Raw genomic sequence first — 24,121 nt, forward strand, 5'->3', positions numbered from 1 at the left:
AAAGAATTTAAGACAAAAGACCTGTCCCCAAGACAGGCCATCACCATAGATAACTCTAGGTATGGATAGACTGGGAGGGTCCTTCCTAGCCCATTCTTATCAAAGCTCTGAAAACCAAGCAAAAGTAGAAGTCATTCTTTGTAAGACACATTTACATTTGTAAAGGAAATCTCCATTTGTAAAGGTATCTCCCTCTCTGTACTGGGAAGAAGCGGGGATGATCTTAACTCTAGAAACTCTTATCAGTGTGGAAGGTGAGGACTTAAATCTGCATATTAACCTTACTCTTGTTTACTGTGCTTTTCTGGTAATCTCCCATAGCTGACTCCCCCCACCCCCAAGATCCTCCTTTGTCTTTAGCTGAAGATAGTATTTAAGATGAGAACCTCCACCATTTTGGTGAATTGCTCAGTTTTTCCTGAGTTTCTCCCATGTATATATGTTATTAAACTTTGTTTTATTTTCTCCTGCTAACCTGCCTTTTAAAATATTTGACCAGCCATAAGAACCTTAAGGGAAAGGTGGCGGAGGGGGTGGAATTTTTCCTCTTCCCCTACACAGCTAAGTGCTGTGACTACTCTACAACCACTGTGATCACTCTTAGTAATGCTACCAGAGGTTTTGGGTGCTTACTCTGTGCCAAGCACTATGCCAGGTTTTTGAATGCAATAATTTTTTATCCAGCGTTAATATACTGATTTTACAAATGAGAGAACTGAGGGTTAAGAGGTTAAGAAACTTGCTCAATATCCAACAGTTAGTGAGAAATAGAGATGAGATTAATATCTAGGACTCTATAGCTCAAAAGACTATGTTCTTAACCACTGTGCTCTACAGCCCAACCCGTCTGGAAATTCGCCTTGAGTCAAAGCAGGGAAGGAAGAGCTGAATCCCCATAGCAATGATGAGTCTGTCAACTGCTTTCCTGTTCCCTATGCCAAGCAAGTTGCTCAGGGAAGAGGGGACTCATGGTGGCATCTTCCCCTTTCATCTGAGGTTTGCATCTACCCCACAAGTTTTTAGACCTAGAAAGGGGACTGACTGAATGCCTGGGATGGCTTAATCCTGGTCTCCTCTCTGAAGGTCACACAAACTGAGCAGTCACATGGGTTGGTTGCATTTCCAGGGTGCAGCGTCGTGTTCCCTAAATCTGTCTCAGATCGTTAGTTCCCCAAATGCTCTATGAGAAAGGGTTTCCTGATTGCAAGCATTTAACAAATGAGGTGTACTACATCCCTCTCTTGGAAATTCACAATGCTCATAAACATAGTAAATGCTCTGAGAAGTCTTGTAGTAAAAAAAAAGAAACAACCAACCAAAATAAAACATAGTTTACTTTGCTTAATCCATTATTTTTCAAGCACACTTGGCCATAGAACCCTTTGTCAGACTGCTACCTATAAACATTCCAGGAACTAGTGTTCCATGGAACAAATGGCAAGAAATGTTTGCATAGTTCCAGGAACACTAGATAAGGAAGCAAGAAACCCCCACCATTTTAGCTTTAATAATGTGCACACGTCAACTACCCTCTCTGGGCTGTAAAATGAAAATGTTGCTCAATATAATCTCTGAGCCTCCTTCTAGCTCAATGGATCTATGACTATGGCTATATCCACAAGAGGTGGTGAAAGATTAAAATACATGGAAAACACACTCCTAGCTTCTGGGAATTTAAAATCATATAAAAGAAATACATGCATGTCATAGCAGAGCACAGGACCTGGCAGCACAAAAATAAGTATTTAATACATTTTTGCTAAATGAATGAGGGTATGTGAAAAATATGTAAATACATTTAAACGAAACAAACTGGTATAACAGGATCTTAAGTAAAGGATGAATGAGGTCATGAGTGATTGAGATGTGGTGGGAATGCTTCCACGTAAAAATAAATTGTGAGCAGCTTCGAAAGGGTAGGAAGATAATTAACAGATATTCATTGCTTACTATGTGCCAAATAATTTACAGATGTTATGTTCATCTTTGCACCCCTATGAAGCTTGGAAAAGTTCAGTAACTTGCTCACGATCACACATCTGGTAACTGGGGATGAAGAAGTTGGAACTAATCTACCTTGGATGTTTATTATGTATTAAGCACCATGCTAGATGTTTTACAGGCATTATTTTACCTAATCCTCTCAAAAGTTCTATGAGGGACATAGCATTATTATTATCTCCATTTTAGAGATTAGGATAGCTTGGATTAAGAGAGCAGGGGGGAGGGATTAAGCAACTTGGTCAGGGTTACCCAGCTAGTAAGTGTAGGTATGAGGTCGCTAAGAGGGCTACCTGGCCCCAAACAGCAGTATGAACAACAATACGAATAACAGCTAAGATGTATTGAGTTCCACGCAGTCTGCATTCAGAATCTCATTTACTCCAGAGGAAGGGTCAATTGTGGTCTCCATTTTTCATTCAGGGAGACTAAGCCTTAGAGAGGTGAAGTAACTTGTCCAAGATGATAAATCTGGTAAAGGGTGGGCCTGGGGTACCTACTCCAGAGTTCAGACTCTCACTCTGCTACTTGCTTCTCACGGCCACATTCGACAAAGGAACTCTTCTTGATCTGGAGGGTAGCTCCAGGGAAGCTTTCCTCATTCTCTGAGTTACCTCAGTGCACATAATTGTGAAATAGGTGTCATAACTCTCCAAAAGAGAGGATATGAGTGCCCACCAGCAGGAAGGAGCTGTTCATGTGCCAAATACCATTGCCCTGAGAAGCATTTCCAGAGAAGCCCGGTTGCTGGGGTTATGAAATGCCAAGGGAAGGATATCTGTGAGTGAGAAGCTTCAGCTGGGGATAATGACATTTCCTGGGAAGGGAATTAAGGCTACAAGGACCTCAGCAGTCTTGCAGTGAAAAAGCCCCTTTGATTTACAGGCTGATACTGCCAGGTAGTATTTTAGTGTAGGTGTAAGAAGCAGATGGGGAAAATGTGTTCTTTTGTGGGTAATATGAAAATATCTGTGTCCAGAGAGTGATCAGAATGACGTGCAGGATGGAGAGGAGGGTGGAAAATAATAAGTGGAAAATGGAGGTTTTTATAAAGCAGATCTTGTTAGCTGGGTCTCTGGAAAGACAGCAATGAAAAGGGATTTGTCATTTCACCCTTTTTTGGCCTTGGCATTGCTGCAGCTTTGATGTTTTTCGTACCTCACAGCCTTTCTGGAAGAAGGGAGGCCCTTAGAAGTGGTTCCGGTGAGCGTGGAGTGTTAACTTGTTTACTGGCTGTTTATGTTTCTTCATGGGCTCAGGAGACCTCCCGGAGACATGGGTGCACTGGGCAAGAGTGAATGAAGGAGACTGACAACTCTACCTCCTGGGCCACCCCACACCCAGAGTGTTCTTTTTCAGGTGTGGAAACGTGGATGCCCAGACAATTGGAGAATTCAGGTCTCTACTTCCCTAGCTAGCTGTGTGATCATGGGCGAGGCAATGCACCTCTCTGAACTTCAGTTTTCTCATCTGCAAAATGAGCACTTTGAACCTGATGACTCCTCAGGCCAAGATTTTAACACTACCCAGTCCAGATTCCACCCCATCCCGAAGACCCTGCAGGTCACCCTGCAGGTCACCTGTGGACTGGTGCTAATCTATGCCATTCGCCTATCCCAAACCCCTTTTCATAGCCTTGCATGAAACGGGGTAATCTGGTTTCCAGATGGGCTAATATCTCCTCCTGGCCGCAAGGCAGCTGCGCCTCTGGTGTTGGTTTCCGCACTAAACTTGATGGTCTGATTTTTAAAGGAGCGGTTGCTTTTAAAGGAACTGTCTGGTTGTGTGTCCCCGAGTTACACTGCAGTGCTAAATGTTGGAGCGAGGCAACACCGGGAGAATCCAGGCAGCAGGCTTTACCCGGGGAGGGAGGGTGCGGGGAGGAGAGAGGAGCGAGGGGGACTGAGGTGGGAGAGGGACTGAGACGGGAGCGGAAGGCACGGAGTCGGGGACGACACCGAGAGGAGCGCAGAAGCACAGGGAGGGGGCAAATGTATATATAGAAAGAGGGAACGCGATGCGGTAACAACTAGACGCGGAGACAGCGGGAGCCTCGGAGCCCGCGGCGAGAGGGGGAGTTCCGCTTCCTCCCGCGCCCGCGTCGCCCGGGCGCACACTGCTGTCCCGGCGCCGGCGGTGCCCTGCGCCCCTCGCTGGAGCTGGGCTCCGGCTCCGGCCCCGACCCGGGCTCGGCTCGGCGTCCTCAGCTCCGTGCTCCTCCTCCCTCCTCCAGATGGGACTGGCTCGCCTCTTTGCAAAGCCAGGCTCCCGCGGAGATGTGGTGAGCAGCAGCCAGCAGCCGGTGTGTCCCGGACGCCGCTGACCCGGCGCGCCCAGACCCTCTGTCTACATGAGTGCCTCTCCCCGCAGACCCAGGTAAGAACTTCTTGACCTTCCTGAGCCCTAAGAGGAGCACACCTGGATGCCAGGGGTGATGATGAGGCATCTGGTGAAACTGGAAGCTGTGGAAACCTTGGGGTGGGGGTGGGGGCTGCTGTTTGTTCTCCTCTGAATTTTCTTAGAGCAACCTCCAAGTTACCAGAGGACGCGGTAAAGCTATTAACATGGATTGTGGCGTGGCTGTGGTGCCCACACCTGAGAGTTGGTGTCCCCAGGATACCACTGGGATAGACTACCACCTTCGTGAATTTCCAGAGATAGCTAAGCTGGTTTCTTTCTCCATTCACTTCTGATGAGGACAGTGCTGTGGGCATGGAGACTGTGTCAGCTTTCTGGCAAAAGTTTGAACTGGGCTCACTGGCTTTCCTTGTTCTGGGCAGTGCTTCCCTCCCCCGCACCTGCCCCCTCTCCCGTCAACCCTATGCCTATTCCCCCTGCGTTGTAGAAGTCCAAGATCTGGAACAAAGAAAAAGTGGACATCATGGGGTTTATCTGAAGGTACCTAGAAAGACTGGAGAAAGGTTCAGCTTTTCCTAATTTCCTCCTAGGGTAGGGGTGGGAGGTCTAGTAATTGGAGGAATTCCTGGTTTGGACCTAGGGATGCCTGGAGCTCCATTTCAGAAGAAACAGAGTTATACTGATGGAGTCAATGAGGCATGAGAAGGTGTGGCCATTAGAATGAAGTTGTTAGAGCCCAAACCACTTGTTTGCACCCATCAGCCAACCTCGTGCCTCGAGAAACTTCATTCCTCAAAAAGTTCCTGAGCAGGGCGCATAGGCTCCAAGTCCACAAAGGAACAAGCAGTTGACATTGTGCTTCCAGGCTGAGTTCTCGTGGACCTGGAGCAGTTGTGAGGGGTGACTCCATCCCATGCCCAGAATTGCAGACGGGTAGGGTGGAAGGGTTTGCACATCACATATTCTTGGAAGATCTCTAGCTTTATCCAAGGAAATAATAATGAAAAACAGGCTTGTAAAAAAATAATAAAATGTTTTCATGACAGCAGCAGATGTAAAACTCCCACCACTCTGGGCAAGGACAAAGAAATTTGTGCAGGGGGCTGAGCTGTCTCCTCTGCCAGTGCCTATGTGGGCACATCTCCTTTTGGAGACACAAACAGTGTTTTATTGATGAGGAGTCCTCTGCCTGGGGGCTTTTCCAGAGGGGCGTGTCTCAGCTGCGGCTCTCCCTTTGAGCTCAGGAAACTAATATTGGAAACAAGTTGGAAATGCTGCCTTTCTATCCCCAACCCCAAGGTCCCACTTTGCCCCTAATCTGATCTTGAGGCTCTCTGTGGAACAGGCACACTCAAAGAAAGGCATCCACCGTGTTCTAGTGTGACCTGTTTCTCTCTCTCTTTCTCTCTCTTTTTTCATTAAATAGCATTTAGAAGGTTACAGGACAAAAGATAGACATGTGTCTCCTGTGTGAGCAATTCCATCTTGTGCTCTAGGTGAGGTTAATGTTCATTCCCTCTCTTCAGCAGTGCCTCTGCCTCTGTTCCTTACTTGAAGATCATGTCTCTTATTCATACCTGGTGTCCCTATCTATGTTACCTTCACCGCTGCTCACAACTTGAACGTGCTGCCTTTGATGGTGTACAGTGAGGTCACTGGTGAGTTCGCCAGTTTTTGCCTGAGGCCCCCTCGCCTTGGCTCATGTACTTTGTAACTTGCTCAGAAGATCTTGTCCTCAACTTGCAACTTGAGCCAAGAGCTCTTCTGGGCGTCATCGGTATTAGGAGATCCAGGCTCTCCAAAGGGCGTGTGGAAGTTCTGGTTTCCCTTGTCCACACTCAAAGGCTATCTGGTTTTGGAAATTTGGGGCTGGGCATTGGTGTTAGTGTTGAAAAGAAAGCATTATGAGCAACTGATCAATACCTAGCCAAACTGGGGTGCTGCAGTAGTACCCCAATTTGACATCGTCGCCAAATGTGAGTGCCTTACTTGGTTTCTTGCTCAGCTATATTCAAGGATCGTAGGCCTTGAATAAAATCATTTCTTATAAGGAGACTGCATTATAAAGGTGGTCCCTGCTCCCACCTTCCGGCCTTTGTCTTTGTAGATTAGCTCACTGTGGACTCCCTGTCAGGGCTGTCCCATCAGGCACAGCTGTAGAATGTACTCTCGTAACTGAAATCACCAGCCCCAGGCCTGCAGCTGCATTCCAGACGTGTTCCCACTGCTCTGCTCCCACCGCCTGCTGCTTGTACACAGGTGGCAGGTAGTTTTCAGCTGTTCGTGTCTCTGGGCTGCTATTTATGATTCTGCTATGAAGTATCAGCCATTCTGCTTGCCCTGCTGAGGGATTGCTTTCTCTTGGGGTGCCTGCTGCCGTTTATACTTTGTTTTGATTTTCATTGTTCTTTCAGCTCGATCAGGATCTTTCTTTCTTCTTCTCCTTTCCCTGTTTTGTACCTGTGGATTGGTACATCAGGAACAACATGTTCTTTTCTGCCTAGGCATGATCATCCTTCAAATTGTACTAAAATCATCATTTTCTTGCTTTGATCCAGAACCCTAATATGTACAAAGCAGAAATGCTGCATGTATGTTTTTGATGCTAGGGTTCCATATACCCTTTATTTTGGTGTATACAAGGCTCTGGCTTCTAAGGGATGCCCCAGTATCCGCTCTGCTTTGTATCTGGTGGGTATGCATTGGACATCTGCATAATGTATGAATATTGCTAGTAAGAGGCAGGAGGGTGGAAACCGTGTTACAGCAAAGTGGAGGAGGGATGTCTTAGGAAATGGGATTCTGAGTAGGCATGTGCTGTTATGAGGGTTGCCTTAATTTATTGAAGCCTCATTTGGTGTCTGTGACAATAGAGTTCTTTAGATAAGGGAACACTCGGCACTGGATTTAAGTACAAATCTGTAAGATAGCAATAAAAACAGGAATTTAAGTTCTTTTCTAGAGTGAGTTGATGTTATGAATCTGTGAGTTAGTGGTCTGCCACCACCTTTTCTGTTAGGCTTCCCTCAAACCAACAGTGAGGTTCTGTCTTCAGGGAGAAAGTTCCTGGTGATCTATGGTAGGGGAAAAGGATATCTGCTGTTGTTCATGGATCCCACAGGCGAGGAACCCGTTCTAAGCATAGTGAATGAGTTGGGTCCATCAGCCATATGCACAGACTTGAAACAACCTGGAGCCTTTGGTTTGAAACTAGGTCAAATAGTGGGACATTTCTAAGACCCAACATGCGTGAAGCAGGAAGCATCTCTCCCCTCTCAGCATCCATGTGGGCTTTTGGAGCAGCTCTGGAGCCCCTGGTGAAGGAGAAATTTCCGTTTCTGAGCCAGAACTGTAATAAGGTTGATGTGGAGGTGGCTGTGGGCTTCAAGGATCAGAGCGGAGAGTGCAACTTCAGCATTCATTTTTTTAAAAACTTCATAAAATTAAAAATTGATTTGTCTAAAACACAAGACCAGTGAGGTGCCACCTGCCTGCCCGCACCCCTGCTAGACAGCTCATCTGCCATTCCATCTAATTGATCTCTGAAATCCCATCTTTCTAAACATTTTCGGTGTCTGGGACTTAGAGAAGGGGTAGGGGACAGAGATGGGAATGCGGTGGAAAAGCAATTCCTAGAAAAGTTTGTCAGATCCAGGGAGCCTGGAGATAGGCTGTCCCAGAAGGCAAGGGTGGTCCAGGGGAGCGTATCCAAGCCTGGGAGGAGAACTGGTCCCCTGGGAGGCGAAAAAGAGAAATGACACATAAAATGATGAAGGAGGGGAGGGCGGGGCAGCAGAGAGGGGAAGCAAGCGAAGTGGGAGGAGCGAGAGGAAACAGATGGAGTAAGAGGAAGACTGAGACTAAGTGCAAGAAAAGGGGAAAGAGGGGAAAAGAGCAGAAGATGAGTGAAAGCAGCACCTTGCCGTCAGGTTTTTTTCTCTTCCTCTTTTTCCTCTGGCAGAGAAGAAAGCAGGCGATCCAGCGGAACGGCGTGGTTTTGTGCTATTGGAGCCTTCTCGTTGAAGCTGTCAAGCCTCAACCCGTCACCGCAGCTCGTGCTATTTTTACATTTTGCAGAATTGAAATTAAACAAATGACCCTGTGATGGCGTTTTCATGAAGATTTTATCCAGCACACCCACACAGCCAGTGCCGGGGTGGCTGAATATTTAGCATAATATTCCGCTTAATCAGATAAGAAGGCATCCTTGAGAGAAGCCTGGGCTTTGATAACAGCCTATCCAGGGCTGCTTTTTTTTTTTTTTTTTGTGAGGAAGATCAGCCCTGAGCTAACATCTGTCGCCAATCCTCCTCTTTTTGCTGAGGAAGACCGGCCCTGGGCTAACATCCGTGTCCATCTTCCTCCACTTTATGTGGGATGCCACCACAGCAGGGCCTGACAAGCGGTGCGTCGGTACGTCGGTGCGCGCCAGGGATCCGAACCCGGGCCACCGCAGCTGAGCACGTGCACTTAACTGCTCACCACCGGGCTGGCCCCTATACAGGGCTGCTTTAATGAAGGTGGGCAGAAGCCAGAAAGGAACCTTGTTCTCTGGCTGGGTTGGGTTTGTCCACAGGAAGAATTCCAGTTAACTGAGTTCTGGAGGACCTTAGCATTTCCCGTCCCATACTTTTGTTTTTTGGCACTGAGTTTGATTCCAGCCTTCGTGAGCCTCCTTGGTCCAGTTCTCCTTCAAGATCTCGCTGATGGCAAGAAAGGGTTCACTTTGGCTGAACTTGCCCTGAGTGGAAGCCCTGCTTAGAATTTGGCTCTTACCCTATTTGCTGGCCTGGTCAGGGAAGCTCATGTGTACTCTGCTGGTGTGACAGGGCTCACACAGCAAGAATAACGATGTTGTACATCTCATACTAGGTTAGAACACAGAGCAGGTAATGTGTTGTTGGTTTAGACACAGACTTACTTCCTTAAGTCCTGGGAGATTTAGGAGCAATTAAATGCATGCCATTTTGTACATAACCATTCTTTTGGAGGAAAAAAACCAACAATATGTGTTAAGGGGACCAATTAACAAGACAAGCTTGGTTGGGTAGATGTGAAAATGTGCAACTATTTCAAAAAGCTTGTCACTTCCCATGCATGTGTTTGTGTTTAGTGAGGTATTTATGAGATCTTTTGCCATACGCATTGAATGTTTATATGATTCTCCATCTATTAACCTCTAAAACGCTGTTTGGACAAGTCCAGCAATAAAGACTGGATAGCAATAAAGACTACTGTTGAGTCACTTCTGACTCCAAAGGAGTGATGGATCGGACAGTGCAGCTCAGAACGGAGCTCTTCTTCCTGCTAGCCAGCCTTGTAGAGGCTGATCTTTCCCTCCGGAACTAAACAGGCTTACTAGTCAGAGAATATTCCCTGCAGTGACTATAAAAAGGTATCTTCATCTCTGACGCAGAGAACGATTGAGAGCATTGACATGAGCCATATGGATGTGTGTTCAAAGACTTGAGGAAATGAAGGATTGACAGTCCATTAAGAGAAGAGCAGAAGCCAATTTCCTTGCCTTCCCCCTAATCGGGCATTCATGTGCATTTTCTCTCGGCATTCTTTCTTCTTGGCTGTCTGGTTCAGGGAGTTCATCTGGCATGGCTTTGAAGCCAAGGAAACTTTTTATGTATCTCGGGGAAAAAAGGAAAAAAGATAAACCCAAGTCAGGACTTCCTTTACTGTAATCAGGTTCAAAGTATGGCCTCTCAGGTGTAAAGCCTCTGTGCCTCATTCAGGTTTCAGCTCAGTTGTGCTCAGAGTTGAGCACAATTCCACTGCCAGTCCCACAGCCGTTGGAGCTGAACATGACTGTCTCTGTCATTGCTTTGTCGTGTGTTTTCCCAGACTTCCCTACTTGGACCCTGAGCCTCTTCATGCTCAAGTCTTTATTTAAATGAACCCCCAGGATGAATTCCTCAACTCGTTTGGAAGTAGAGAGCTTATACAAAGTCTTTATACAAAAGTTTCCCCTTTCCTCGTGAGGTGGACATAGTTATCCATCTCCTGAGTATTGGCAGTAAACAAAAGCAGCTTGAATTCTTCATTATTATTTTATCGCTACTAAAATATCATTTGTATTATGTGTTATTGCTCGTGGAGGTCTTTGTTATTTTAATAAGAAATATTATCATTTATATTTATTGTAAATGATATCTCATATCTCATGACAATGAGAACCTTACCCAGAATAAATTATTATTATCTGCATTTTATAGTTGCAGAAACTGGGACATAGAGACATGATGCCCAAGATCCTATAGTCAGGAAGTGGTAGAACCAGGACTTAAACCAATGTTCTTTTTTTTTGTGAGGAAGATCAGCCCTGAGCTAACATCCATGCCAATACTCCTCTTTTTGCTGAGGAAGATTGGCCCTGACCTAACATCTATTGCCAATCCTCCTCCTTTTTTCCCCTTTTCTCCCAAAAACCCCAGTAGCTGGTTGTATGTCATAGTTGCACATCGTTCTAGTTGCTGTATGTGGGACGCAGCCTCAGCATGGCTGGACAAGCGGTGTGTCAGTGCGTGCCCGGGATCCGAATCCGGGCCGCCGGTAGCAGAGCGCGCGCACTTAACCGCTAAGCCACGGGGCGGCCACCAATGTTCTATTTTTAAATGCTATGATCCATTCTTAAATACTATGATACCATTCTTTCTCTTGTGGGTTCCACCCCAAATTTTCAGCACCATCTTTTTTCTCATAGCCTCTCTCATCATCTTTCATTAGTTCTCTATATCTGCAGGGAGGGGTGTATAAGCACCTCCTTGTAGTTGGTACACAAAGGGATTCCTTAACATATGGATACCTCTGCAAACCTAATTAAAGGAATTTAGAACAGAGAGGTAGTAGACTATATTACTTTCTTTGGCACCTACTGCCTTTTTTTTAGGTTTTGGTATGTTAACCACTGCCAAGTTTTCTTGACATTTAAGTCAAAGAAAATGCTGAATGAAACTTGGTGTTATACCTACTCCTAATATCTATGACATCCCTCCTTTTCTTGTAGGTTATCCTGAAGGGAGAGTCCTACCCCATAGCCTGCTCCAGCTGAACCAGTGGCTAAATAAATTTCTGTAAGGCAAAGAAATTATAGCAGAATCTGAGGCAAACTACCACATCCGAAAGAGAGCAAGTCTGTTAGGATTCAAGTCCCTATAAATCAACCTTTTGAGGTCTTTCTTCATATTGGCCAGGGCCATTCCCTCCATTTGAACTCACATGGCAACAATCAATAGAGAATGTTAATTTCTGGTCCTGGCTGGTCTTTTGCATGTATGAGCTTCCTGCCATTTGTCTGAGAAAGTACAAACCCAGGTAAATAAGGCTGTGCTGATGGCTTTGTTTAGCAATTAGACCAAGCTGAATGATATATTTTGGCTTGTCAAGAAGCAAGAACTAGTTAGCAGGGACAGCCTGCTAACTGTGAATGAGACAAAAGGAGTGCTGCCCGACTATGAATGAGATAAAAGGATTTATGAAATTGGGTTTTAAAAATAATTTCACCCATTCTTTTTTTTCTCCCCAAATATGATCATTCTTAATACATCTGGATGTCTCATGAACCTGAGTTCAATGCTAGTCCTAGGTTTTGACTCTTCTATCTGAAGCCTGATATCTCTTAGCAATAGCCAAATTTAATTTAGGCATTGAGCATTTGGGCTATCTTGTAACCTGCATTGAAATGATGATACTGTGATCAAGTCGACGGCTGATCTTGGGAGAAGATAAAAAGTGGTACAAACAAGCCTGAAATAGAAGAGAGAAGAACACAGACATTTGCACTTCTTATGGATTGTATTCCTGTTGGGCAGTGGAAAGAAATGAGTTGATGGATTGGAATCTAGGTTTTTCAGATCACTGGTGAAATGTCCTTTATCTCCTATTCTTTTCTACTAGAGTATCTCATCTCTACCAGTTTTGGGCAGGATGTAATGTATTCTTACCCCAATTTTATTCTGTTCTTGTTTATTTCTTTCTTATGTTTTACCATATCTTCTCTTTACATTCTTGCAACAAACTTGGTAAACAAGAAACCAGATGGGGGGTATTGGAGATACAGAGTTGAATAAGATAATTCTTTCTTCAAAGAGCTCATGGTATAGTGAGGAAGATAAACAGAGTACAAGACAAGTACAGAGTACGAGTACAAAGGCAACTTGTTAGCGGCTACAGAGGTAAGAATGAGGTGGCATAGGAGCACAGAATCCAGAGCAGTGAGCACAACAGCCCAGGTGAATCTGAGAAGGCTTTTTCAGAAAGGGATATATTTGAGCTGGGTTTTAAAAAGTGAGTAGGCATATTCCAGATGGAGAAGGGTCAAATCATATTTCAGCCGGATAGCGTGTGCAGAGACGTGGAGTTTTGAGGTGCTTGATGAGTTCATGAAGAGTAATTTGGTCAGACCATGAGGTGTGCTGTAGGAGAGGTGACGAGGCTGGAGCAGCGAGCTGGCGTCAGATTGTGAAGGTCTGGTTATATAGCTGTCCTTAACAGAGGCACCTGAGAGCCCCAGACATTTTCTAGCAGGAGGGTGAGAAGAACAAATTCGTCTTTTAGGAAAATAACTTTGGCAGCAATGTGGAGGATGAACAGAAACAGGGAGAGTCCGAATGCCGGACGCCGTAAAAGGGCTGCTGAGTAGTCTAGGTGAGATTTGGTGCGGTCTGAACTCTGGCAAGAAAGGTTGGAAAGGACTATCCAGATTTGAGAGTTAGTTTGAAAAAGAGTCATCAAAATTTGGTAGCAGGTGAGTGGTGGAGGCTGAGGGAAGGAAGAGGAGGAGCCATAGATTGCATTAATGTTCCAGCTTGATGTTATCTGAACTCGGTCAATGGCCATAAATTGAGATGTGAAGTACCAGAAAAGAAGCAGTGTTGAAAGTGAAGCTAATGAGATCAAAATTTGAGCAAGATGAGGATTGAACAGAGGCCATTACGTAGAGATGTAGGGGGTCATTCACAAACTTAGCAAAACAGTTTCAATGAAGTTGTGAGGGAAGATGAGACAGGAGTGAGTTAGTAACATTGCCAAGGGCTTATGAGTTGAATACAGCAGAGAGTTTGGGGGCATGGCTCTCAATATTTGAAAGAAAGGGAGGCGTGACAACTTAGAAGAGAAGAAAGAAAAAAAGATTTTTAAAAAGTGGAGAAGCACTTCAATATACTTGTCAATAGCGGAGAGATAGCTAGATAGAAGGGGAGAGATGAAAGATACAGGAAAGAGAAGAGACAGCTCAGAGAATAGGGTTCCTAAGAACTCAAGAGGTAATAGAATCTAGAAAAAAAAATTATATATATATATGTGTGTGTATATACATATGGGATTAAATTCGTAGGGGGAAGAATGAACGGGAACCACTATTTGTGGCCTGCCAAGTATTGGGCTAGATATCTTATGTTTATTGATAAATTTAATTCTCATTAAAACCATATAAGGGGAGAGAAGCAATGCTCCTTTCTCGGAAAAAGTAGGAAAGTAGCAAAAGATGAGTGCTACTTTCAGAAGTGCAGATGTGAAAAGACCATTGGAAGTCACTTCAAGAGATAACTTCAAGAGGTAGCTTTAAGAGGCAACTTCTGTTTCCTCCATAAAGAAGAAGTGAAGTCATCTTCTGAGAGTAAAGTAGGAAGTGGGGTAGGGAGTTCAAGAAGAAGGGAAAAGTTTTAAAGAGTTAAAATTATTGACGGTGGGCAAGCAAAAAGATTTCCATACAGAGCTGATACGTGTTGAAGCTGGAAACACACTCTTTTGTGGCACTATTGTCTCAGTCTTCACCATGGCCCATGAGCTGGGCAGAGAGAGCAGCTGATTGGATTTGTCTGGGGTAGAAGATGAATTGGGAAGGTCTGGCAAAACCACAAGGCATTGAGAGTGTTGGTGTGACTATTGTTGAGGAAAGTGACCTAAAGGGAAGTAAAGCCAGAAGATGACTGATAAACTGGGAGAGTGATGAGATAGAAGATGAGATTTAAGAGGGGAAAAGAAGGCGAAATTTCAAAGGATTGGAGGTGGAGATCCTGACAGATCTCAGAGGTACTTTGAGATTCTAGGGTTGATGTCTGGATAAAGGGTTGTTTCAGCAGGATGCATGTCAGTGCCCACCTACTTTAAATTAGCATTGTCTTATTTGTATTATCAAAAGCTGGGGCTCTTTATTCTTGCATGGGTGACCAAGAAAGGCCGTGAAATTCAACATTGGGTGGTCCTCATCCGTCTGGGGGAGTTGGTGTGGGCCTCTCTGGGAACAGAATGCCGTGCTAGATGACATCTCATGGTCTCTCTGCCACCAGGTCTTATGATTATGTACAGGTGCAGAGCCCAATTAACAGCTGTTTTGAAGAGTTTCAAAAACATGTGATTGCCAGCTTTTTCCACCTGGGACTTCTGAAAGTCCAAGCCACAGAACTATTTCTTTAAATGGGCTTTATCATTTTATTTTATTTTATATCATCAATGCCTAAAGATAAATTTGTCCCTTCCCGAGAACAGTTCCTGTCTTTTACTTCATGAAATTTTACGTTCAGGAAGTGAATTTTCTGGGCCATTCCCCACACCTCCACTCCAGCCAGGTAACATAATGGTTTCCATTTTCATTCAATCTGGCATATTCTGTGAGGTTGATTCACCACTGAGCCACATGCTTTCTACAAGTGTTGTCACCAGAAACCAAGCAAATGATGGGCCTGCTGAGGCAGACAAAGGATCTTTCTGTCATTTCAGGGGCCAGCACCAGCAGGTGATGAGCTCTACCTGTCTGGCCTCTTCTGACTTGTTCTATTAGAGTTCTCTGTGGTTAGTCTATCCTGACTCTCTGTTCCCCCATCACCATCCTCCCAGGCTCGGCTTCAGGCTCCCCCTGTTTCTAGATGTTGTCTGCTGCATCACTGCAACATCTGTAATTTGGTGCAACTGTGTGTCTCCCTTCTACATGTAAACACCAAAAGAACACAGGTCTCTAGGTATCTGTGAACAATTGGTGTCATCCAAAAAGAGCTTTATAAATCAGAAAAAAAAAGTCTCAGCTTTGTTTTATCTGCCTGTTTATTTGTTCACCTTGACTACAGAGCACTGAAGCAAGGTTTTAAAACATCCTTTCTATGTCAGTCTGTTATCCTTCTTTACAGGTAGTTCTGGTTTCTTCCACGGCTATCACGGTAGGAGACCAAAGGTAGGGCTTCAATGTAGAAGTCAAATGCAATTACCCAGGAAACAGTCTGTTCGAATGTCCTTCTAATAATTCAGTCATTACTTTGTTTTATGATGATTTCTGGATAAGAAATATAGAAAATTAGGATCTCGGTTGCCTTCTGAGGCTTCACCTTATTTTATATATTCCTGGCTATTCAGGATCCTAGAATCTTATCTCATTTAGCCTTTTTACAGATGAGGAAAATGAGGCCCAGAGAAGAGAAGTCAATCATCCAAGTCCCTAAAACTGGTTAGTGGCAGATCTGGGACCAGCACCCCCAACCCCTGACACAGAATTTAGTGTCAGCAACTAAATCTCCAGTTGCTGGAGAAAGGTATTTTGAGGTAGAGTAGAATGGTGTTCCCAGTAGGGTGACAGCTTGTGGGGTGACATGTCAAGTATTCTGGCCCTCAGTTTGCCCTGCATATAGATTATCTTGTAAAGTTTTCATCCTGCACCCCCTGAATCTGTCTCTTCCTGCCCTCATTGTCTGTGAGCGAATGCTTAGGGAGGGTAATTTGAACATGTAAATTTTGTTTTACCACCACACATTTAAAAATCATATGCACAATAGTATCAAATAAAAATTAATTTTCTGATTATTTATAACATATCACCCTCTATTAAAGGCAAAGTTTGTGTTGATAATTGAGAGCTGACCCTTTCTAAAACATTATTGGTCTCTGATACAGCAGAGGGGCTAGAACCATGTACAGTGGTAACAGAATTTACCTGGTCTTATAGCTGGAAGGTTTGGGGATGTGGGTGAATTTTCAGTAGTGTGGGCATAGCTTTTTGTGATTGCTGGTCCTTGATTACCCAGCTTCTGGCCTGCTAAGGTATGGCACAGACTGTCTGTGTGACCTGCCCTGGCAAGGGAGTCTGAGTCAGTGCTTCCCCTTCAGAAGAAGTGGAAATTCTCCCAAGTCACTGCCATGTCAGTCAGTTTGATGGATTAGATGCTTAGGGCTGTAGAAGCTAGTACTAGGAAAATGTCCCTAATTCTGAGACTTTTGTCACTCCACAGGAAAGGCATGGTGCAAAAGGGTAAAACATGCATGAAAAGAAGGGAATCTTTAAGGTATATCTGTTATATACATAAGTGGGAGAAGATCATTTGACTATAGACAAGAAAATGCATAGGAACCAAGTAAACTGCTCATAAGAAAATTATGGAAGTCCTCTGAGAAAGTAACCTGGTCTCCTGTCTCTGTCTTTCTGGAACATGAGTTAATAAATGATATTGTGGAACCCTCAAAGAAATCATACCGGCTCTTTTCGCCAGAGCTTGAGGTCCCTAAGAATTTAGCTGTACAGAGCTTGTGGTCATTTTGGAGAATTATTTTCTATTTTCTGATTATTTTGCTCTCTGATTTGGTTTCCCCAGGGAGAATCCCATCTGGACAAAATATCAGTTAACAGCCATGTAGTCATCCATGTTAATAGCTTTACTGAGCGTGTACACAGACATGCTAGCCGTGAAGAGAAATGTGAGATGTGGTAGGTGTTTCAATAAATCAATGGTCTCTATGCTTTGACTATTTTCCTGGTCTGTTCAAATGCTATTAACTGCTTCCAAAATGTTATAAATTATGTTTGTCATTTGGATTGTCCCTCTGTTGTCTGTGTTATTGTTTCTGTCTGTTCTTAAATTACTCATTCAATAATTTTATGTTTTGTCTGTCCAATTCTCCCCTGCCCTGTCAAACTGACGCTAGTTTTTCAAGGTAGGCTATTTTGCTGTTGAGTCTCAGAGATGGAAAATGTTAACGCAAAGTAAACATTACTCTACTACTTATAGGTCCCTTCCTCTCTTATAATAAACCACTGTATCTGTTGAACTTTTAACTGAAACCACAGTCCAGAGTTTCAAAGAGCCATCTCTCCAACATGGGTATCATTAAGGTCCAGAGATTTCTAACCACAGATTTACTATCTTTGGAATAAAAGCTGGAGAGCAGCCTAGCTTACGTCTAATGCAGGAAGGGCAAGTTAAAAACAGTCTTGGCATCCTTCAGATCTCTGACTCTATGGGCATTATTACAACCTTCAAGTTTTACTTTGGTAACAGCTCCTGGTGCGCTTGTCTGCCATTTGGTTAAATTATTGCAAAGCAACCAACAATGACACTCTGCTTTTATTTCCAGATCATCCCAGTATAGAGCTAATGGTCTCTCACGCTGTGCTGAGTGCTTGGGTCTTGAGATGACAGATGTGGGAGAAGCAATCCTAGGAATGAGCTATACTAAAATGTAATTTAAAGCTCTGTTGCTTAGTTGCCACAGTTTAGGTGGAGCATCGTGGTATCTCTCTTCCCCAATGTCACATAGAGCAAGAAAGTACTCTTCTGTGAGTGAGTTTCCCTCGAAATAGTCACAGAGTTGTTTTTTTTTTTTTTTGTGAGGAAGATCAGCCCTGAGCTAACATCCGTGCTAATCCTCCTCTTTTTGCTGAGGAAGACCGGCTCTGAGCTAACATCTATTGCCAATCCTCCTTCTTTTTTTTTTTTCCCCCCAAAGCCCCAGTAGATAGTTGTATGTCATAGTTGCACATCCTTCTAGTTGCTGTGTGTGGGACGTGACCTCAGCATGGCCGGAGAAGCAGTGCGTTGGTGTGTGCCCGGGATCCGAACCCGGGCAGCCAGTAGCGGAGTGCGCACACTTAACCGCTAAGCCACGGGGCCGGTCCCGTCACAGAGTTTTAATAAAAGATATTCGTTTGACCTTGGCTTTGATCCAGGTCTAATTTATATCTGAAGAATCATCGTCTTCAGCATCATTTTCATCATTGTCAACTTTTACAATGTACCAAACACTTTGCTAAGCACAGTGCATTCATGATCTCACTTAACTCACAGCACCACCATGAGTACTATTAATTTCCCAGTTTTATAGATGAGAAAACCAAGACTTGGGAGACTTAATGACTTCCTCAAGGTTATTTTCTTCCTATAACACTTCCTGAAGTGTTCAGAGCTGGGATTCAAATATAGGTCTGATTTCAAGCCTGAGCTTCCAACACAATTATGTTACATGGAACAAAGCCGTCAGAAACGATTTGCCAGGCATCTCCTCCACGTGAGGTCCTGGGTTTACAGGAGTAGGGGTACAAAGAAGCATCAGATACCTCCCATGCCCACATGGCTTCAAACGTTGTTGGGCAAGAAGTCATTTAAAAAATAATTGACAATACACTGAATGCCCAAAATGTGGAACATAATACATATTATATTAATAAGAGGGAAATCTTGGAGAAGGTGAGATTCACACTGAGCCTTGAACAGTGGGGCAAGATTTACATAGATGAAAAATAAATAGGACACGCATTTCACACAATGGTGGTGATGTGAACAAACCCTAAGGATGCGCAAGTACCAGGCACGTTATGTTGTCGAAGGGTGGAGAATCATGGGGCTGGAGTGGATGATGAGCCATCCAGGAATGAAGTATTTGTGTGCTCATCTGTCTGGTCAACTGATATGTACTGAATGCCTACTACGTGGAGGTGTTCTGTAGGGGAAGGATGAGAGATAAGGTTGGAAATGTAGATTAGCGACTCACTGATACCAAGTTCAGGACATGGGACTTTATTCTGTAGACCCAAAGTTTACAGTCAGTAGTCTAGGAAATATAGATGGGTTTCAAAACCTTCTCTGACAAATTTCCAAGCCAGTTGCCTCTGTTGTGTCCCCCTTCCCTAAGTTTTTCTGGACTTCACATTGGGGGGTAGGCGTTCCTCTGACAAAGACATCCATTTATCCATATGGGGAATGCTCATGTTTAGGGAATGGGGGAAGAAAGAAACCCTATCAAAAAAGTCAAAGGACAGATTGGGGAATCGGGCTACTGTCACATCACCAAAGCTCAGAACGAGAGAGTTTGAAGAAAGTGTAGAGGGAAAGGGGCCATGGGTATTAGATGCATCAAAGAGAAGATAAGGAAATTGCAGACCAAGAGAAATTTGATGCTTTTGAATCTGATGATTAAATTTGATGGTTGGTCAAGTGATCTTGGAGAACAATTTCAGTAGTGCAGTGGGGGCAGTAGCCCTATTAATCCCTGCAGCAGGGATTAATAAGTGAAAGGAGAGGTGGTGGTCACAGTAGTATAGACTGCTCATTTTACAAGTTCAGTGGCCAAAGGAGAAGAAAATGAAGATAATAACAACAGGGGAACATAAATGATCAAAGATTTTTTTTCTCAAAATGGGCAGAACCAGTACATATTTGAAGACGTAGCATATAAACAGAAGAAACTGGAAACAAAGGTGCAACAGAGAGAACTCTTCTCATGCACTGGGGTTTTATAGCTTTTTGTTCTAATGATAACTGGATGAGTAGAACTTTTAAAAACTGGACAGTTTCCTTGGTGCAATTATTATCATCTCCTTCCCATAATACCCCCACCCCAACTTAGTTCTCTGCCTCTAAACTATAAGCTCATATTATCCTTAAACCTGTCTGCTACTGGATGATGACTGTATGGCAATGATTGTCAATTTATTATTGGAGCCATCTTCTTTCTCAAGCAGGTGAATTTCCTGTTAAGTGTGTTTCCAACACTTGGAAGAAATTTCTGTCTACTTGGCTGTTTTTCTTCAGTTTTCTATCTTCGTGACTTTGGACTTTTGGATTACTGACACTTTTCTCTTTCCTAAAAATCAACAAATGAATGAATATTTGACACATAAAGACTCATCCACTTAGGAACATATGTGTATGTATGTGTGTATACACACATCTGAAACACAGTGTGTTTCAACAGTTAGCAACTGAGCAGCTAGTATGTCCTAGACACTATGTTAAGTGTTTGGGTTGCAAAGAAGAGAAAAGTTACAGGCCCTGCAGTCAGAAAAATTCACTCTTTAGGGAAAAAGTCAGGTCTACAAACAGACACTTTATCTCTAACATGATTAGGGCAAAGACAGAAGTATGTCCAAGTGCTGTAGTCATATAGAGCAGGGGCACTCAGCCCTACCTGGGAGTATGAAGAAAAGTTTCCCAGAGGAAGTAATGCTTAAGCATTTATATTTTGAAGGATAAGTGAAACAGGCAAAGAAAGGTGGGAAGAGCATCCTACAGAGAAAACATAAGCAAAGTCACAGGGGCCAAAGAGAGTGTGATTTTTATAGAAAACATTAAATTATTTTGGAATTACTAGATGTAAAGTAAGAAAGATGGCTTGAAGGAGATGAGATATGCTTGGGTAGATGCACTAGGTAAGGTTATCAGGGATCTTATTCCATGCTAAAATCCTTAGATTTTGTTCTAAAGACAATGGAAAGCTATTGAGGAATTTAAGCGGGGTAATGTCATAATCATATTTATGTGCAGATCTAGTCTGGTCGCAAATGATTGACTCAAGAGAATGATTCAGTTAGGAATGTCTTTGGCTTCAGTCTACTAAAAACTCAACTAATAGCAGCTTAAACAAATATGTGATGATATTTTTCATGCAATAAGAAGGCCAGATAAAGGTGGTTTCTATTATTGGTTTAGATACCTGACAATGTAATTGATTACCCAGGCTCATTTCCACTACACGATCCTCTCCATTTTTGCTTTTGATCCTCATGCTGTTACTTTGTGGTCACGAGAAGTCTGTTACTGCTCAGGTATCACGTTCATGTTTAAAGTGGAAAGAAGGGAAATGTGGTAGAGCCAGCATTGTCTGTCCGTTTTTAAGGAAGCATAGGCTTTCCCAGAAGCTTCCCAGTACACCTGCCTTCATATCTCATTGGCCAGACCTGGAAAGAGCCACCACTCATTGCAAAGGAGGCTGGAACAAAATATTTATTCTTCCTAGCCATTATAAAGAAAGGCAAGGAAAAGGGGCATTTGAATTGAGTGTTGAGTTAGCCAACCAACAGTGTGTGCCACAGAGATTTATCTGTATCAGAGGCTTGGAGATTGGACTGCTTTCCAGTAAATAACATCTTGTGCCAGGCAGTAGAGGTGGCAAAGTACCCAACTCAAAGCACAGCAGTCAACATGTCTCTTAGCCATTAGAAAAGTCAAAGCCAGAGGAGGAAGGGCATCGGCCTTGGGTGCCATTAGCATAGCTTGTGACCGGGGTACCCTCAGGGCCTTCTCCCTGCTGAACCAGTAGACATCTGGTTCATTCCCAGGTTGGTTGTTGAAAATTGACAACATCCAGCTTTCTACCATGGAACTGACTTCTCTTTTACCTCTTTGCATGCCTCACAATGCTTCAATAGTTATTTATTCCAGTGCTGGAATTAACTAGGCACTGTTGGAGGATATGAAGGATGAGGTTAAGGAGGTGATGGTAGAAGAATAAGAACCATGTTATTCTTCCAGTAACTTATGTTCTCTATATGGAACAATTTAATAGTAGTATAAGAGAAGATAGGAGCAAATGCTCCTGGCTTGGTATGGACTGAGTGTTAGCAACTCAGCCCTGGGCCACGTCTTCTACAGATTGGGTTTTAGTGATTCAAGGTCAGATGTCATCACTGTACCTCTCTCAACATTACTTTGCAGAGCTGTCTGGCTCTTCTGCCTCATGCAAATACGTCAGGAATCAGTGTTGGGTCAGCAGCCCCACCCTCCCTTACCTTCACAGCTACACTCATACTTGCTGGAGTGTGCCCTGTCTGCAGCCCCTCTTCCCTGACCAAAGTGTCAGAAGGAAAGAGAACAGCTCTGGCATATCCATCTTATCAATTTATTTCTAAATTTGAGAAAATATCAAAGCAGTATGGCAGTGTTCCAAAGATGTTTGGAAAAATGGACAATCACTTGTAATCCTACCTCCCTAATATAACCAGAATGTAATCTCTCGTAGTTTTTAGCATGGGAATAGTGCTTTTTTCCTTGGTTGTAATCAGAGAGTATGTACAATTTCGCATCCTGCTTTGTTTACAGAGTTAGAGCTCATAAAGATGTGTTGGGTAAATGAATATCGATGCACAGTCTTCACAAGAACAAGATGTCCTACCTCCTTCCCGTTGTTGTTACTATAAGTTGTTTTCAGTGTTCTCTATTTAAATAGAGATGGGGGCAATGAATGTTTTCCACATACTACTTTTAAGGTGCGGCTTTTGAGTTCTGATATGAACAGTAGGAAATATCTTAGCATGGAATCAGGAGACTTGAGAAGAATTGGAATCCTGATGGTCAGGAGTGAGATAAAGATCACTGTGGTCCCATCCATCCCTGAGAGGAACCATCCTAAGAGCAAATGCAGTTTCTCTCATTAACGACAATGGACATGATTCTCTTTTTCCTTTCTGTTTGCCCAAATCTTGCCCTTTTGTCTGGAGGCTATTCAAGGAACAGGAACTTTCTTGGTTAAGGGAAGTGGCGGAACGTGGACCAAGTCTTTGGAATCTGAAGTCTTTCCTCCCACAGGGATTGTGTCTGGGTTGCTATTGCTGCTCACTCTGGGATCCAAGTAGTTGCTATGTTTTAGAATTGCCATGGGATTTTGGAAACTCAGTAACTGCTAGTTAACTAAAGGAATACATTTGGAATTGTTGTAGTTCACAATTCTTGTAGTTTAGTTCTGCAAGTCTTAAGCCCACAAAATTTACATAGAGTTCCACCGACATTAATCAGCATTATCCTTTACCTCCCAGCCATTCCTACCTTCTTGAATCACTCCCAAGAACTGCTCTAAAAAGACACAAGTGTCTACTTTGACAAACAAACCATACCTCTCTTCACCCATTCCTCCTCTCAGCTCCTGAGGTCCTCTGACAATCTAATAAATATGTCCAATAAGACAAGATTATTGCAATCGTTTTCTTTAGGCTGATTTATCCTGGGAAGCACCTCTTCTGTCTTGTGTATATACCTCACACCAGGATGATAACTGTTCTAAAAATCCAAAGATAAATGCCTCAAAACTTCAGCAGCCAAATTAATTCCAGAATTTATCTCACTCATGTGAACTGAATGATCACCTCCAGTTTGATGAGATGTTCTGGGTAAACAAAGCATTAGAACTAGGAGGGCAGAATGTGTGCTGGATGCAGGAAAAAGGGAAGTTCCCTTGGATGAACTGAGTCAAGGAGTCTCTAGAGTGTGACATCTCAGCAGTACTGCCATCACGAAAGAGGAGAAAGGGACTGTGTCGCCAAGGAAGCTGGAGCAGGTCTGGTGAACATCAAAAGCAGCAGATGAGGAGGCAAGGAAGTCAGCTGGTAGGGGAAGAGTGCATCATGAGTATGCCCAGTTTATCTGTTCCTGGTTTTTATTCAGCTCCCACAGTGACAAATCTCTACACTGGACATGCTCCCTTGCCTCTGTCTCAAGTACCATCCAGAATAGCTAGAAGATAATATACACTCAGAAGTTCCAATGGCTCCCTGTTTCTTATTCTCTATATGGAAGACCCTACAGTAGGTACTTGAGGAGAAAAGTTGGATATCCAAAGAAAAGACTCGCAAAAGATATTGAACTCGAATGAAATGGATTGCCTTCCACGGTCATGTGCTCCCAGCTGAAAGAGGGCACCTGTGTGAATGGCAGTTGTTCTGCTACTTTGTCTGTGGCTTCTCTGTGTTTTAGACTGAGTATAGAAAAGTGCTTAGCACATAGCA

At 43.6% G+C, this 24,121-nt stretch overlaps 1 protein-coding gene across 2 annotated transcripts in view; it reads left to right on the top strand.

Annotated features, from left to right (window-relative positions):
• Positions 1-4,034: 4,034 nt before the first annotated feature.
• Positions 4,035-24,121, top strand: part of GRAMD1B (GRAM domain containing 1B) — a 229,257-nt gene continuing 209,170 nt past the window's right edge. The window contains exon 1 of one of the 2 annotated variants that reach the window (XM_087433833.1): positions 4,035-4,377. Coding sequence is in view for 1 of the 2 variants with exons in the window: in XM_087433838.1 (XP_087289964.1) it covers positions 4,352-4,377 (26 nt within the window). In the remaining variant the exon portion in view is untranslated. The remainder of the gene's footprint in view (positions 4,378-24,121) is intronic. The other variant, XM_087433838.1, reaches the window with a different exon arrangement.

The sequence above is a fragment of the Ceratotherium simum genome, chromosome 7 (assembly GCF_057802395.1).
Source record: "Ceratotherium simum simum isolate JZ-2026a chromosome 7, ASM5780239v1, whole genome shotgun sequence".
NCBI lineage: Eukaryota > Metazoa > Chordata > Mammalia > Perissodactyla > Rhinocerotidae > Ceratotherium > Ceratotherium simum.